Raw genomic sequence first — 17,605 nt, 5'->3', positions numbered from 1 at the left:
TTTCATTGGGAAAGCGATAACAATTCCAGTGTCGTTATTTATCAATGGAAATTGTAAGTTATATGCATACTTTATTGATCTTCCCAACATCCTCGCCCTATTCTGCATCACATCTGGTAAGTTCTTAACTGTTTTATTAAGCTGTGTCCAGTGCCATTTTGCAACAATAATAATAATAATAATAATAATAATAATAATAATAATAATAATAATAATAATAATAATAATAATAATAATAATAATAATAATAAGTTTACGTCCCATTAACTAACTTTGCTGTTTTCGGAGTAGTTTTATGGGAGATCACTGAGTTGTACTCACGAATTTATCTGTTTGTCGTAAAGTGATTGAGAGTAAAGTCTTACCCACAAGGGAGCACCGCACCTTGCACAGCCCTTGGTCCCGCACTGAACTGCCAATATATTATTATTATTATTATTATTATTATTATTATTATTATTATTATTATTATTATGTAATATTCGATCGTGAAATGTGTATTTATATATGCAAGACACTATTTTGAAGACTGTACAGCAAGTATGATATAAATTAAACGTTGTCTCTACTACAGAACTATGAGTGTTTTATTATATATATTTGAATAAAGGTAAGCTAATTCATTTTGTCTAGGATATAATCGAATGTAGCAACTGTCATTCTCATTTACTCAAAAATATATTTGGATTACGTATTTAAATATTATACACGTGATAAAATTATCCGCATTGTAGATATTTTTAAATTCCTTGTGCGAAGGATTAGGATACTTGGGTCAATGAGGTTCAGTTCTGGACTCCAGTACTGAGTTGAAGGTGATCCTGGTTTTACGGAATAAAATCATGAGATTATTAGTACTATGTAACACTAATCTAAGAAAAAAAGGATGAGGAAGTGTTTCAAACTCTCTAAAAATTAAGGTATCGACTAAAGAAAGTAACATTCCTAAAGCAACTGCAATCTGTCGAGTGCAAGCTTGCGTTCTGTCAGTGGAAAAATATATTTATGCAGTATCGTGTTGTAATATTCGATCGAGAAATCTGTATTTATATATGCAGGACACTATTTTGAAGACTGTACAGTAAGTATGATATAAATTAAACGTTGTCTCCACTACAAAACTATCAGTGATTTTATTATTATTATTATTATTATTATTATTATTATTATTATTATTATTATTATTATTATTATTATTATTTTGTTTCCATGCTTGGCCAACTGTGGACCGCATAGAACTTAAGGCTTCTCTTCTCTTCTCTTCTCTTCTCTTCTCTTCTCTTCTCTTCTCTTCTCTTCTCTTCTCTTCTCTTCTCTTCTCTCCTCTTCTCTTCTCTTCTCTTCTCTTCGGAAATGTCCGGCTCCATGGCTAAATGGTTAGCGTGCTGGCCTTTGGTCACAGGGGTCCCGGGTTCGATTCCAGGCAGGGTCGGGAATTTTAACCATGATTGGTTAATTCCGCTGGCACGGTGGCTGGGTGTATGTGTCGTCTTCATCATCATTTCATCCTCATCACGACGCGCAGGTCGCCTACGGGAGTCAGCTCAAAAAAACCTGCACCTGGCAAGCCGAACTTGTCCTCGGACACTCCCGGCACTAAAAGCCATACGCCATTTCATTTTTTTTTTTTCGGAAATGATCCGTTTGGGTATCCTTTTTAGTGGTTTCTCTTCAAATAATTTTACTGTCGACTTTTCTTCTGAACTTTCTTCTGTTGTGGATGATCTCTGGTGTAATTCCAACTTCTTCCGCATCTCTCTTGACCTCTTGTACTCGCTTGCAGGTGGCTTTTAATCCCATGATGTATCTGAAGATCTTTCTGGTCAGTCGTTTGTACTCGGTGTCCGCAGAATTTCAGCCTTCGTTTCCACATTGTGTCCGTGGTCTTTTCAGTGTACTTGTAAAGTTTCTCATTTCTCTTTTTCTTCCAAGTCCCATCAGTAGTATTCTACGGTCCCAGAATTTTTCTCAGAATCTCCTTTCCTTTTTCTCGAGTTCTTGCAGCTTCCCTTTTTAAATTTAAAGTAAGACATTCTGAAGAGTACAATCGTTCCGTTATTTTTTACCGAATTATAATGTCGAATTATAATAATGCCTTGTAAGATAATGTCCGTTTGTTATACCTGTTCTGTGTTAGCTTGTAGGCCAGATCTAATTTTTCGGCTCATGCCTCATTCGCCTCTTTTTCCAGTCCGTTGAGTTGAATACATTCACCCAGGTATTTGAACTTCTCTGTCCTTATAATCTTCCCTTGTTTTATCTCCATATGCCTCTCACGTTGGTGCTTGTACTCCATATGTTCCGCCTTCTCATAAGAGACTTTAAGACCCGCTTTTTGGCGATTACATGCAGGCTCTCCAGCATCTTTTGACCGTCTTCTCGGTTTTTGGCTAAGATGGCAAGGTCATCTGCAAAAGCTTGATTTCTAGATTTTGTCCTTTCTTCCCCAGGTGTATTCCACTTATTCCTACCAATTTCGGAGCTTCTTCCCAGGTTTTCATTATTTGATCCAGTGCAATGTTAAAGAGGATCGGGGATAATCCGTCTCCTTGTATGACTACGGTCGTTATTTCAAACGGAGCAGACATTTCTCCTAAGAACTTTACTTTCGAAATGGTTTGTGCCGGTGTTGTTATTTCTCTCGTTTTCTTGTCAATTCCAAACTCCTCTAAGGTTTGTCTTCAGTCGAGTCGTATGTCAACAAAGATGTCCACGGCGTACTGGCTCCTTATCGCTCTTGTTCACAGAATGCTTTTAAGGTTGAATATCTGTTCCACGCACGACCTTCCTTTTTGGAAACCAACTTGGTATTCTCCACTGAGGCGATCAGCTTGATTTTCAACTCTGTTCATCAGGGCTTTAGAGAGTATCTTATAGACGATTCAAAGTAGAGAGATCCCTCTGTAGTTGTTCGGATACCGAGCTCGATAGCTGCAGTCGCTTAAGTGCGGGCAGTATCCAGTATTCGGGAAAAAGTGGGTTCGAACCCCACAGTCGGCAGCCCTGAAGATGGTTTCCCGTGGTTTTCCATTTTCACACCAGGCAAATGCTGTACCCTAATTAAGGCTCGGGCGCTTTCTTCCCACTCCTAGCCCTTTCCTGTCCCATCGTCGCCATAAGACCTATCATCTGTGTCGGTGAGACGTAAAGCAACTTGTAAAATTAAGTTATCTGGGTCAATTCGGTTACCTTCCTGATGGAGCGGGTGTATGAGCGCACATTTCCAGTCACTCGGGATCTTTTCAGTTTTCTGTATGTCTTCAATAAGGCGGTGGATTCCTTCTGCAGGGATTTCTCCTCAGATCTTCAACATTTCTGTCAATGCCGTCTTCACCTGGTGCTTTATTATCTTTGAGCTCCATGGTTATGTGCTTGATCTCATCAAGACTTGGTGGTTTGGAATCTGCGTTACCGTGGATTTGTTTGGGGTAATCTAGTATTTCCAGAGGTTCTTCGCAGTTTAGCAGCGCTTTAAAATAGTCTGCCGATTATTGTTAGTAACTATACTTCCATCTGTTCGCTTGAAGAAAAGACTTGGTGGTTAGTATCCCTGCAGCTCTTCTTCAAAGGTTCTGTAAAACATCCTGTCATTCTTTCTAAACAATTCTTCCACCTTTTCCACCCTTTTTCTGTCAGATTTTCTCTTCTTGGCTCTTATGATCTTGGCTGTTCCCTTCCTTCCATTGCTGTAGTCTTCCCATTTTTCCTCGGTCTTATAGGAATTCTACCGCTTCCAGGATTTTAATCCTCTTTCAAGTGCTTCGTCACAGTTTCCATTCCACCACCTGTGTTTACGTTTTCTTGGGGGGCTTCCCAAACTTTCAGATGCTCTGATCAAAGATTCTCTAATCTCTTCCCAGAAATTTATCTCCAGGTTTGACAGCTTTTCGAGATACTTCATTCTGCTGCAGTGCCTGTATTGATTCTGGGCTTCTTGCTCGCTCTCGATTTGGGTATATCTGATTGAGTCGATGTTGGCGCTCTTAATTACTTTGACGTTTATAATTTCTTTTCGATTTCGGGCTGTTATTGCACCATGGACGACCTGGAACTCCCCTAGCATCTTGTTAGGAGAGACCCATGTTTTCTTCTTCCTTGGGAGGACTTTGAAATATATGGACGTTATTTTAAGGTTGAATTTTCTATAGAATGTAATACGTATTTCACCTGGTGCTTTATTATCTTTGAGCTCCGTGATTATCTGCTTGATCTCATCAAGACTGGGTGGTTTGTAATCTGCGTTGTCGTGGATTTGTTTTTCTATGCTTCTTTTCCCTGCTAACCCGAGCATTGAAGTCACCGAGCATGGCATTTACATGATGCCGAGGGATTATTATTGTTTCAGGTCTAGACTGCTACAAGTATGTATTTAATCAGGAACAGGAAAATAAACTGGCTGAATATATCCTGTTAATGGAATGCATATTGCTTGGATTGACTCTTAATCAGGTCTTGCTTTTGAATTGGCAGAGAAAAATAACTTGCCACATAACTTAAACAAGACTAAGAAAATGGCAGGAAAATATTGGTTCTTTTAGCTTTTAAAGAGGAATCCGGAACTAAGCCTGCGTTCTGATGAGCCAGGATCTCTTGCCAGAGCAATAGGCTTTAACCGTAATGTCGTAAAGCAATTCTTTGGTTTTCTGCCTGATCTTTATAAATACCACATCTTCACAGCAGGTAGTCTACAATGTGGATGAGACGGGAATAAGAACCGTCCCTATAAGCAATCAAAAGTGCTTGCCTTGAGAGGAAAACGACCAAGTTAGTGGGTTGGTTAATGCGGTGAGAGGAATCTTAGTGACTGCTGAAGCCTGTATGAGGGTTTGGGGGATTCTTATGTCCACAGGTGTTCCTTGGACAAAGAGCCAAGCCTGAGCTGCTGGATAATCTTCCGCCAGGATCTACTGGAGAGTATCACCTTAGTGAACGGATGCTGAAAGCTATTTTCCTGAAGTAGTTTCAAAGTTTCGTTGAATTTTCAAAACCATCTGCAGAGAAACTCGTTCTCTTGCTTCTGGATGGTCACTCAACTCATACAAAAATGTTTAACTTATTGATATGGCTAGAGAAAGCATTGATCATTCCGTACGCTTCCCACCGCACTGCACCCACCGTATGCAACCATTGGATGTTGCCTTCATGACCCCCCTGAGTAATTAGGACTCCCAAACGACTCGAAAAGTGGCATCAGTCTCATCCTGGACGGGTGATTACGATCAGTCTAGTTGCAGTATTGTATGGGACACAGAACTCATGAAAGCTGCATCGATTGAGACTGCTGTTTAAACACTCCCACCATTGGAGAAAGGCGATGTCCTGTCTTCGTGATTTGCTTCAGAGTTATCAGACGGAGAAGAATCTATTCCAACTAGGTTACATCAAGGTCTTCCCTGTCAGATAGACCTAAGCCTACAACTTCAGCTGTTCCATCTACATCAGGGTCTTCCCAGTCACATAGGCCTAAGCCGTCAACTTCGTCGTTCAAAGTCTCTCCGTAAAACATAAAGGCAAAGCCGAGAGCTGAAAGGAAGGAAGGAAGGAAGGAAGGAAGGAAGGAAGGAAGGAAGGAAGGAAACTCCATTAGAAGCAGAGGAAATACATTTATTCTGACAAGTTCACATCACACGGAAGAAAACTTCTTCAATGAAAAAGGTGACAACTCCCAAAAGGAAACTTCAAATGGAGCCACATTCTACCAGATCTAGTCCTACTGAAGTCACAAATGTCGGGAAAAAGAAAGCAAAGAAAGCTGGAAAAGTACAGGAGTATAACACATCGTCAGAAGAGGAAGGAGAAGATAATAACACAGCTGGTATTTATTGTAATGCCTTTTCTCTATTTCTAAGTCTGAGGAAGGCTGGGTGAAGTGTTATAAGTTACAGGTGTTGTGAATGGGCTCATGAACAGTGCGCCGGCATTGATGCTGAAGATGAGGAACCTTACAAATGTGATTTTTGCACATGAAGTGAATTTCAATACTTGTAAAAGGAGTTTCTATTTTGTAATTTTCACTATAATCTAGTACCCTGTTTTATTTAACTCGGCTGATAAAACGGGGGTAATTGACACAAATTTAGAAAACCTCTATGGTGGCCAATTTTTAGTAGATAGATTAGACAATTAGTCTTTAAAAACTTAACAGTTTAGTACATAAAGTTCATGACATATACCACTTTGTTTATTAAATACCCTGTTTTGGCCGACTCTCCCCTATGTCGCCCATATCTCGGTTTGTCTTGTCTTGACAATACTCATCAGCAATAGAACTGTCTCATGACCATGAAGTAACGAGATGGATTGTAGCACGGAAGTAATAACTTCAATTCCGGATAAAGCTTCTTTAGTTGCCATATTTTCCAGTGTTAGACGTTTCAGTCGATTTCATTTAATGAATTTCCTTCCCTGTTCTAGCTCTGTCCTATCCCATCGTCGCCATAAGGTAATGTTATTTAATTCAGTTAATTTAGATAACATCAATTTTTGTTTCAATAACTGATAAGAAATTGAAGTTAAAGACATACATAACATAGTGCGAGGGATGAAATAAATAATATAAAAATGATAAGCACCTAGATGAGAATGACTGTATGCTGACTGACTGACTGATTCATGATCGCGGAGCCAAAACTACCGGACATAAAGAAATTAAATTTTGAGGATACATTTATATTACAATGTAGGTGCTCACTAAGGGAGGATTTTTGAATATTCCATCGGTAAGGGCGTGAAAATGGGGATGAATTTTTAAAATGAGTGTACCCATATCTCAAAAACTTTACAGTTTAAAGACGTGGAAATTGGTGTTTGGAATCTCCTTTAAAAAGAAGGAAACATGTATTTTTTTGTTTTCGAAAAATACTCTTAAGAGGGGTGAAAAAGGTGAAAGCAAGATTGAATACCTTTTAAGAGGATACTTATATCTCAAAAACTGAAGATGTTACAATCGTAAAAATTGGTATCTCCTTCAAAAATAAAGAAACACGTATTCTTTTGTTTTTGGAAAATCTTCTGAAGAGGGGGTAAACAGGAGTGAAAAACGGGGTGAATTTTTAAATTGTGTGTACCTACAATATATCTCAAAAACGTAACATAATACGGACGTGAAAATTGGTATTTTTAATCTCGTTTAAAAATAAAGTAACACGTATTTGTTTGTTTTCGGAAAAACACTTATGGAGAGGGGTAAAACGACTGAAAAGGGGGATTGAAGTTTTTATTAGGATACTGGTATCTACAAAACTGTCCGACTCGTTGGCTGAATGGTCAGCGTACTGGCCTTCGGTTCAGAGGGTCCCAGGTTCGATTCCCGGCTGGGTCGGGGATTTTAACCTTAATTGGTTAATTCAAATGGCCCGGGGGCTGGGTGTTTGTGCTATCCCCAACATCCCTGCAACTCACACACCACACATAACACTATCCTCCACCACAATAACACGCAGTTACCTACACATGGCAGATGCCGCCCACCCTCATCGGAGAGTCTGCCTTACAAGGGCTGCACTCGGCTAGAAATAGCCACACGGAATTATAATAATAATTATCTACAAAACTGATTATATTATAGACGTGAAAATTTGTGTTTGGAATCTCATTTAAAAATAAAGAAACACGTATCTTCTGTTTTCGGAAAATTCACTTAAGGGGGTTGTAAATGGACTGAAAAAGGGGTTGAATTATATTATGAGAATACTTATATCTCAAATACTGAAGATGTTACAGACATGAAAATCTGTATTTGGGCTCTCCTTTAAAAGTTAAAGAACACGTATTTGTTTTCGGAAAATCCATTTACGGGGGTGGGGTGGGTGAAAAGAAGTGAAGAAAGTGTTGAATTCTTTTTATGAGGATACTTACAGTATATATCAAATACTGAAGATGTTACAGGCGTGAAAATTGGTATTTGGAATCTCTTGTAAAAGTAAAGGAACACGCATAATTTGTTTTCTGAAAATCCTCTTAAGGGGAAGTGTTAAAGGGGGTGACTTTTTAAAATGAGCATATCTACAGTATATTTCAAAAACGTAACATATTACAGACGTAAAAATTGTCATTTTTAATAATCAATTTTAAAAATAAAGTAACACATATTTTTTGCTTCAAAAACGTTTAAGGGGTGGGGGTTGTAAAATGAACTGATAAAGAGGTTGAATTCTTTTTATGAGGATACTTATATCGGTTTTGCTAATACATTGTTATTACTGTTATCATTATCGTCTTCTGTTTCTACCGCTCTTCCCACAACTGTGGTGTTGTGGGTGCGAACTGCGTCACACATGTGGGTTTTCCCTGTTTAACGACCGGATGCCCTTCCTGACGCCAGTCCTTTATGGAGGGATGTAATAACTATTGCGTGATTCTGCGGTGGTTTGTAGTGTGGTCTGTTGTCTGAATATGAAGAGGAGAGTGTTGGGACAAACAAAAACACCCAGTCCCCAAGCCCGAGCTATTAAAATACCCCATCCGGCCGGGAATCGAACCCGCGACCCTCTGAACCGAAGGGCAGTAAGTTGACCATTCGGCCATGGAGTCGGACTGTTATTGTTATCATTATAATGTATGGGAAAACTCAACTTGACGCTAGGCGGCACTTAAAACCACGTCGTTTAAGAGATGAATAGCCGCAAAAACTTGAATTTGAGAATATATCCATCATGATGATATCTCGTACGGTGAAAGTGAATGAGACATAAATGATCGGGAGTGGCCTTTCCTGTAACTTTTGTTATCTACAGGTTTTAGATAAAACATATATTTTCGGGGATATTTGGGAATTTGTGAAAAATAATATAATCGTGAAAATCTGCTATTTGTCCTTAGACGGTAAAATCGCACGAAACGTAACGTAAAATAAGATAGGGTTTAAAACATTCAGATTCTTCCGTGCGGGGTTCAGATGAGTGTTAGATCAGAAAATAAATAATCATTCCCCAAAAACCGTTTGACGTACGAACTGAGAGTGTATTTTACAGGCTCAGCTGACAGTGGACTCTCTAATATGTAAAACTTTGAAACTTTTCAGTTTAAAACCGTAGTGAAACGTGGGTATCTTGGTAGTCTCTTCATACGTAGTACAGTCATTAAGTTCTGAGACTTGACTCCTGGAGGATAGGCACCCACACGACTTTGAATGTTGCACACGATGACGCATTACACGGCGTACACCTACCCACAGAACCACATCCACCCTCAAAATAGTCGCCGTTGGCCGCTAACCACTTAAAACCACTTCCACCATCAAAATAGTCGCCGTTGGCCGTTATGCACGTCTACCAACGTTGGTATAGCTGCTGGAAGCACCACTGAAAGGAAACACCATGTTTCGTCTCTGGTTATTATCCGGTTGATGAGAAACGTCGGATCATTGTCAGCACTACTGATGAAGTCACCACAAATCGTCATGCGATCATCACGTTGGTCTTGCGACAGGATTCGTGGCACATTGTGCTGGATAACACGAGACATGTTGAGGTTCTCCGTCAGAATTATGTTGCAAGTACCATGGCTGAACCCTATTGCTGCTGCGAGATCGTCTACCGATTGGGAGCGGTTAACACGCACCGTCTCCCGAATGCAGGGGCGTAGAGCCACGGTAAAGCCTCTGCTCGGTTGGCCGGTCAGAGTACAGAGCATATGGAACAACAAGCCACTCTGCACCTACCGACGTGAATTTTGACGTCTTAACGTCAGGTTGTCAGACTCTGAATATAATACTGAAAGGCACAAGCAAAATAAATAACATCCTAAAACATCGAACTAGTATATTCTTTATTGAAACAATAATAATATTACTCTCCTTCATCTATTGAGTACTTGGCTATTACATGGCGGTTGGACTGGACTTGGCCACACTGTACATACATAGCCTATAGAGTCACTGTACGCTATAGTGCACCACAGCGCCATCATGCGGTCAGTCTCAGAACTTAATGACTGTACTACGTATAACTTATACACGGCTTATCACACTACAACCACTACAGAACACACAATAGTGAATACATCCCTACACATATGGTTGGTGTCGTGAAGGGTATCCGGCCGTAAAACAGGAGCAAGTCCACACCTCAACCCGAGTAGGTTTGGTTTTGTTTGTTTGGTTTACAGTCCCAAAGGAGAAAGACTTTTCATTTTATTTTACATGAAAGGAAACTTGCACTGTGATGTGTCCGCTTCATATCTCCCATTTAATCATTTTAAAAACTTGCTATTCGCTACTGGTTTTACTTCGCACCGGCTCAGACAGGTCTTATGGCGATGATGGGAAGGAAGGAAGGAAGGAAGCGACCGTGAAAACCATCTTCAGAGCTGCCGACACTCGGGTTTGAACCTATCGTTTCCGAAGCGCAAGCTAACAGCTACTTGGCCCGAATCTCGCAGCCAGCTCACTTGGATCTTTTAACGGGCTCTTTCGATGTATAAACTATCGTCATATATCTTTAATAAACACGTGGTGCTTACAGGAAAAGGGATAAGAATTCGGATGAGTTTTCCAAACGGCACTTTTGCGCTTGATGGCCTTTATTACGACTAAGTATCACATGATTTTGGTCGGTACTTTTCTCTCGGACCTCATCGCACATAGATGAATCCTCTCCGTTGATTCACTGAAGATGATGTGGTTAGTAACTATTCCCGAGTCCGGCCCCGCGGTGTAGGGGGTAACGCGTCCGCCTGTCACCCGCCGGCCCCGGGGTTTTTGATTGTAAATGATTAATATCCCTGGCCTGGGGACTGAGTGTTTGTGTCGTTCTTAATGTTCCTTTCATCACATTCAACACTTTACACTTCCGCCATTTCCACATACACGCAGGTTCACAACATATGGTGCAAAATAGGGGCAAAAGATCTTCTTAGGTTGACGCCCCGAATAAATAGCATAAAAAAACTATTTCCGTTGTGGATAAGAAAGATGGTTGTATTGTGACACCAACTAGGTCTATTTTGTCGGTTAGGGCGCGCGCTGTGAGCTTGCATCCGGGAGATAGTGGGTTCGAACGCCACTGTTGGCAGTCCTGAAGATAGTTTTCCGTGGTTTCCCATTTTCAGACGCGGCAAATGCTGAGGCTCTACCTTAATTAATGCCACGGCCACTTCCTTCCCATTCCTAGGCCTCTCCTGTCCCATCGTCGCCACAAGACCTATCTGTGTCGGTGCGACGTAAAGCAACAAACAAAAATATATAAGTTATATTTACGTCCTTTGGTCTTTTGGGGTGTAATTCGGTAATTCGACGAAGTATTACGTGATTTACAGCGCAGTGTTGATAGAAAAGTCGTGTGGAGTATGGCAGTTGCATTGAAAATACCATCTGAAGAGCTCTTCTTTGCCAGTTGATCTACTATCTCATTACAGTGTATTTAATGCCGGCGTGTCCTTTTATCATAAGGAATTTATATCTACACCATTTACTTCTGTATTTCGGGCCATTTGTAAGATGTGTAAAATGCCATTGTAAATACCGCTATAGATGTGCTAAGCGCTGTAAAATACTTCAGGTGTCTATAAGAATCGGTATTTTATTGATGTCTTGTGGAAGTCCATACATGATTGCATCATGGGTAGTTAACATTACTGCATTTAAATGGATACCTCTTCTGGTATTGAGTACTTCGCCGCGTTATCTGTGTATCATATGACATGGAAAAGCCAGTCCGGTTCTGATTGAGATTAATACATTTATTCATTATTGCATATTTAACTTTATTCAAAATTTCACGCTAGAGAAAAAATGCTGCCCAAATTCATAGTTGAGCAGTTGCCTCACTCTGTGAAAATAGGAGACCGCACCGTATGGTGTTTCCATTGTAAATCAACAAGATGTTTTCTCCGATTTTTCACTCTCTTTCCGAACATATACCGGTGATTCCTTCAAGTCCAGGGGTATCAGATTCAATCCATCCCCCATATAATTACACTAAACAACTCAGATTCACCGACATGCAGAGAAGTTGTTGAAAAAAGGTGTCCCAATTCCCGAGTGTGAAACAGCAACAACAACGACGACGCTGATGAGGTTGACAAACACGAAACTTGATGGACGGCGATACCCGTCAAAAGATATCATCATCCACCTCGCTGACGGACTAATTTATAGCCCGAATTATCGCAACGTCTTCAAATGCTCATATTTGTATCTGCTCTCCAGTCTCATCATTCGGAATCTCTTCTACTATCGCAGTAAAATGAAACGAAACGGCGTATGGCTTTTAGTGCCGGGAGTGTCCGAGGACAAGTTCGGCTCGTCAGATGCAGGTCTTTGATTAGACACCCGTAGGCGACCTGCGCATCGTGATGAGGATGAAATGATGATGGAGATGACACATACACTCAGCTCCTGTGCCAGGGGAAATAACCAACTATGGTTAAAATTCCCAACCCTGCCGGGAATCGAACCCAGGACCCATGTGACCAAAGGTCAGCACGCTAACCATTTAGCCATGCAGCCGGGCACCATCGCAGTGAATGATCACGAATAGAATATAACTTACTATTTTTAGTTGTTTCCCTTCGATCAATATATTCTCATAAATATGTTTGTTTCCTTCAGTGCAGATCTCTGATTTATCGTACAAGTTTGATGCGACGTACGAGATACGAGATTTTACATTTTTGATGATAAGTGTGTAGTTCCTTAAGAAAAACTTGATAAATGCTTGATATCACCGCTTATTTTTTCTGTAGAAGAATGTGAAGAGTGATTTTCAAAAATATTATAAAAACAATAATGGTGATGAATGATAACTTGGTTTACGAGGCCTAAAATCGAAATCTGAAACAAAGTCCGGTTACAAGATAACAACGTCCTCTTCACGTCGAAAGAACACACACATATTATCTTCTACCATTTTAATAAGAAGCGTACTGCTAAATCAATGCGAGAAACAGGAAAAAGCTCATTTTCGTCCGTAAGCTGGAGTACCTACTAAAGAATTAAAGAGTATAATTACATTAGGCCATGCCCTAAGTTCCACTAAAATAAACAGTAAATTTGAGAGGATAATTCCGTTAGATCCCTTGTTAACCAGTCCTGAACGCAAATAGCATGCTGAATAGTAGGTATGTTGTTCAACATCTTCACAAAAGAGCACGTCTGATCTGTTGGAAGACCTCAGTAGTGTTAGTATACACTATGCATATTTTGGTAATGTTTTTACTTAAATAACTTCACCTTTTCAGTCAATATGCGATGCATTTTCAGCCTAATTGGGATAGGTGATTAATTTATTTCAAATCTGTCTTCAGAAGTAAACCATTAAACTAATAATGTAGACTCTTCAAATAACTAACGAGAAACAGGATGACATAAATAATAGCAAATGATAAGGCCGAGTGTATTATGACATACCGTATGTTAAAGAATATATACTTCAGTATTCGCTCCTTAGCGTAAAACATAAGTATTATTTATTTCATCCATTTATTTCATTCGATTTCCTTGTCAGATATTTTAAAAAACGATTCTGTTTACAGTATTCAAGTTGGTCACCCACCCCAAAATAAGTTTGGAAATTTGTTACGTGAGTGCCACTCTAAAATGGAAGTTGTTATACTAACTCTACTGTGTAACACTCAGTGTTATGGCTTGTAAATACATCCAAGATTTTTCAGTTAATATGTGTTATTATTGTGTCTGTAGCAGTGTATGTTATAGCAATTATTTTCAGCTAGGTGTTGATCGCAGTCTTCAGACTTGCGATAACATCTCAGCATTATGGAGTAGAGAGCAGACTCTGAGCCCAGAATTGCCACTAGAGATTCCTGTAGTGTTTTCTTGTGTCACTTATGTCATATTAATTCAGCAATCTTTCTCGCAGAACACTGTAAATGTAACATTATTTGTATTCACACCAATGGCAAGTCTGGTATCACTACAGGTGTCGACCTGGCTGGCGCGGGGAGTTCTGTGATCAGTGTACGCCCTACCCTGGCTGTAAGCATGGTTATTGCAACGGCTCATCTTGGCAGTGCATATGTGATACTAATTGGGGAGGCATCCTTTGTGACCAGGGTAAGTACGCAATGCTTATTAAAAGATGAACTAGTTTGGATCCTAGATCATGGATCCTCCATAACAATCTACTTTAGCTAGCCTTTCTGAGTGGACGATATTTCCTCACTCAGCCTGGTGTTCATGAGAATAAACGAAGCGATTTCATTACGGAGAGACAATTTTGTCGAGAATAATTCGTACGAGATCGGAAGTTTTCGCAAAATATAAACGTCTAACCATCGTTTCCATGGTCTCTTTCTGTTCCTTCCCTCCATGACCAAGTCCATTATTCTCGTAGGTAACCTGCCCTCCTCCATTGCCCTCACCACCACCGAAGCCACTTCGTACTCAACGCTTTTATGTTGAGTTAATTCCCAACTTAGCCGTAATCTTCTCCTTGAGAGTGCCCTTGTATCTTTATTCCCACCTATTTGAACTAGCCATCATTCTCGCTATTTTTATCTGTATGTTACTTCCAACTTACCTTATGAATGAGATATCCTTACTCCACCCTGTTCTCACTCCCATACAGTAAAATTGGTCTGAGAACAAAGCGATGTTCGTTCGATAGCTCACTTGTAACTTACAGAGTACTGTTCATCGTAACTGCGAGCTCACTGCATTAGTTTTGCTATACCTTGATTCAATTCCACTTACCGGTACTATAGATATCACCATCGTGGAAGAATACAGATCTGAAATATTTGAACTGGTCCACCTGTTCCAGTTTCATATTCTCCCTCGACATTCAATCCCCTTTAAGTTTCTTCCCAACTGATATCACTTTAGTCTTGAAAGTGTTGCACCTCCTTGCAACCTCCTGCAACGTTCTTTTCCAATTTTTTTTTTTTTTTTGCTATGGGCTTTACGTCGCACCGACACAGATAGGTCTTATGGCGACGATGGGATAGGAAAGGCCTAGGAGTTGGAAGGAAGCGGCCGTGGCCTTAATTAAGGTACAGCCCCAGCATTTGCCTGGTGTGAAAATGGGAAACCACGGAAAACCATTTTCAGGGCTGCCGATAGTGGGATTCGAACCTACTATCTCCCGGATGCAAGCTCACAGCCGCGCGCCTCTACGCGCACGGCCAACTCGCCCGGTTCTTTTCCAATTACCAGCGTTGCAGTTTAATTTACCTTATTAGTAAAATACGAGGAGCCTCCGTGGCTCAGACGGCAGCGCGTCGGCCTCTCACCGCTGGATACCGTGGTTCAAATCCCGGTGACTCCATGTGAGATTTGTGCTGGACGAAGCGGAGGCGGGACAGTTTTTTCTCCGGGTACTCCGGTTTTCCCTGTCATATTTCATTCCAGCAACACTCTCCAAATCCCGGTGACTCCATGTGAGATTTGTGCTGGACAAAGCGGAGGCGGGACAGTTTTTTCTCCGGGTACTCCGGTTTTCCCTGTCATATTTCATTCCAGCAACACTCTCCATTATCATTTCATAGCATTTATCATCATCATCATCTTCTGTTTACCCTCCAGGTTCGGTTTTTCCCTCGGACTTAGCGAGGGATCACACCTCTACCGCCTCAAGGGCAGTGTCCTGGAGCTTCAGACTCTTGGTCGTGGGATCCAACTGGGGAGTATGACCAGTACCTCGCCCAGGCGGCCTCACTTGCTATGCTGAACAGGGGCCTTGTGGAGGGATGGGAAGATTGGAAGGGATAGGCAAGGAAGAGGGAAGGAAGCGGCCGTGGCCTTAAGTTAGGTACCATCCCGGCATTCGCCTGGAGGAGAAGTGGGAAACCACGGAAAACCACTGCCAGGATGGCTGAGGTGGGAATCGAACCCACCTCTACTCAGTTGACCTCCCGAGGCTGAGTGGACCCCGTTCCAGCCCTCGTACCACTTTTTAAATTTCGTAGCAGAGCCGGGAATCGAACCCGGGCCTCCGGGGCTGGCAACTAATCACGCTAATCACTACACCACAGAGGCGGACTCATAGCATTTATCACTCATTAATAAATCACCTTGGGAGTGGCAACCCCATTGTAATAACAGCCTATATATGTTTCATTCATTACATCCCTGACCCGGTCAATGACTGGAAGACAGGTTGTAGGTTTTCATTTTCAGTAAAATACGACAATTCATCGTAGCCTAGATTTGGATATGCTATTCAATGAGACTCTCTACGCGCTTTATCCATGTATTATGAGAAAACGAAAGGGAAGAAAACTCTGAAATATTTATTGAAAACGAACTCAAGGAAATACCCACCACGTAATGACTCAGGAATTAAAATGGAGACATGAACTGTGATGGATGGGATGGCTACGCATATAAGGTAAAACGAATAGCGTTGAAGATAAACAACGTAGTAGAGGCTCGAAGCGTAATTATGCTGGCAACACATGACTAAGTGGAGTAGCTCTGCAAAGATCTGCCCTGCAGCCCTGCCAATATCGGCCGCCGCTTGACAAAAGGTCAAACTCACGAACCGCATTTTTATTTGTATTTACTGAACATCGTAACGAAATGGATTGGAACACTGTTTTAAATGCTGCATAGAATTCTCGAGACCACTTTTCTTGGATTAAAATTGAAAGGATTGGGAGTAATCTCAACAAATTTCAACCTCAGTGTCAGGTTTAAGAGTGTACTTTACTGCACAATTTCATTTCGTGAAGAGCCATGTACATTCTGATAATTCATAGCCACTACTCCTTATTATTGGGATATCACGATCGTGATTCTAAATTAGAGAGAAGGTAGGGAAATAAAGAAATAAAAATGTGAATGAAAACCGGCCAATCCACTTGCAGTGCAACCAGCCAGGAACACTGAGAAGCTGTCTGCAGTACCAGACGCTCTTTACGCAAAAGACAGCACGTAAACGGCAGAAGATACTTCTATAAAAGTACTCTCTCTAGAGAAATACAGCCGATTACCTTAATAGAAAATAATGAAACCATAATTATCGTTCGATAAAGACCAACTTGCCACCGAACAGCATCTCCATTTGTTACGTACTTGAACACCAATTCGTATGTACAACGTTTAGTGAACATATAATTTTAAAATCATGCCTTTGCTGGCAGGACCTAGTGTTTACAGTGCACTATGTCTGCTGGTATAGGCTAGAGCAATTTTGTTACTTTCATAGATCTGTCTTTGATTGTATTGATTGTATTGTATTGTATTGTATTGTATTGTATTGTATTGTATTGTATTGTATTGTATTGTATCGTATCCTTGGCTTTGAAAATATGAAAGTGACTGAGGTATGAGCGATGCTAGTAATGCCAATCCTTATGCAGCCAGTCCCTGCTATGAATGGTGTGAAAATGTTGCTCATAGGGTCGGTTGGTGTATGCATTTCAGTGGGCTTGGCAGACTGATATGTAATAGCAACTCTGGCTCGGTGAGGAAAGCAGCGGGAAACTACCTCACTCCTCATTTCCCTAGTACGCCTCTTAAGTGATGCCTAGGCCATCTATGACAGCTGATGACAGAGCTGTTGAGGATTCCACCAGCGGCGTTGCTGACGGACTGAACATACATATATTGGTATAGGCCTAAAAGTAGACTAATATTGTATAATCAACAAGACATGTACGTAAATCTCTCTTACATTGGGATAAATTGATCAAAGGGCACCTCCGC

At 40.8% G+C, this 17,605-nt stretch overlaps 1 protein-coding gene across 1 annotated transcript in view; it reads left to right on the top strand.

The window, feature by feature from the left end:
• The window catches only part of Ser (Serrate), a 499,400-nt gene that overhangs the window by 357,088 nt on the left and 124,707 nt on the right, over positions 1-17,605 (top strand). Inside the window, exon 6 of the mRNA XM_067140991.2 lies at positions 13,878-14,011. Within this exon, the coding sequence (XP_066997092.2) occupies positions 13,878-14,011 (134 nt within the window). The remainder of the gene's footprint in view (positions 1-13,877; positions 14,012-17,605) is intronic.

This window comes from Anabrus simplex, chromosome 2 (genome assembly GCF_040414725.1).
Source record: "Anabrus simplex isolate iqAnaSimp1 chromosome 2, ASM4041472v1, whole genome shotgun sequence".
NCBI lineage: Eukaryota > Metazoa > Arthropoda > Insecta > Orthoptera > Tettigoniidae > Anabrus > Anabrus simplex.
The sequence above is the reverse complement of the archived record's forward strand: the minus strand, read 5'-3'. Positions and strand labels throughout refer to the sequence as shown.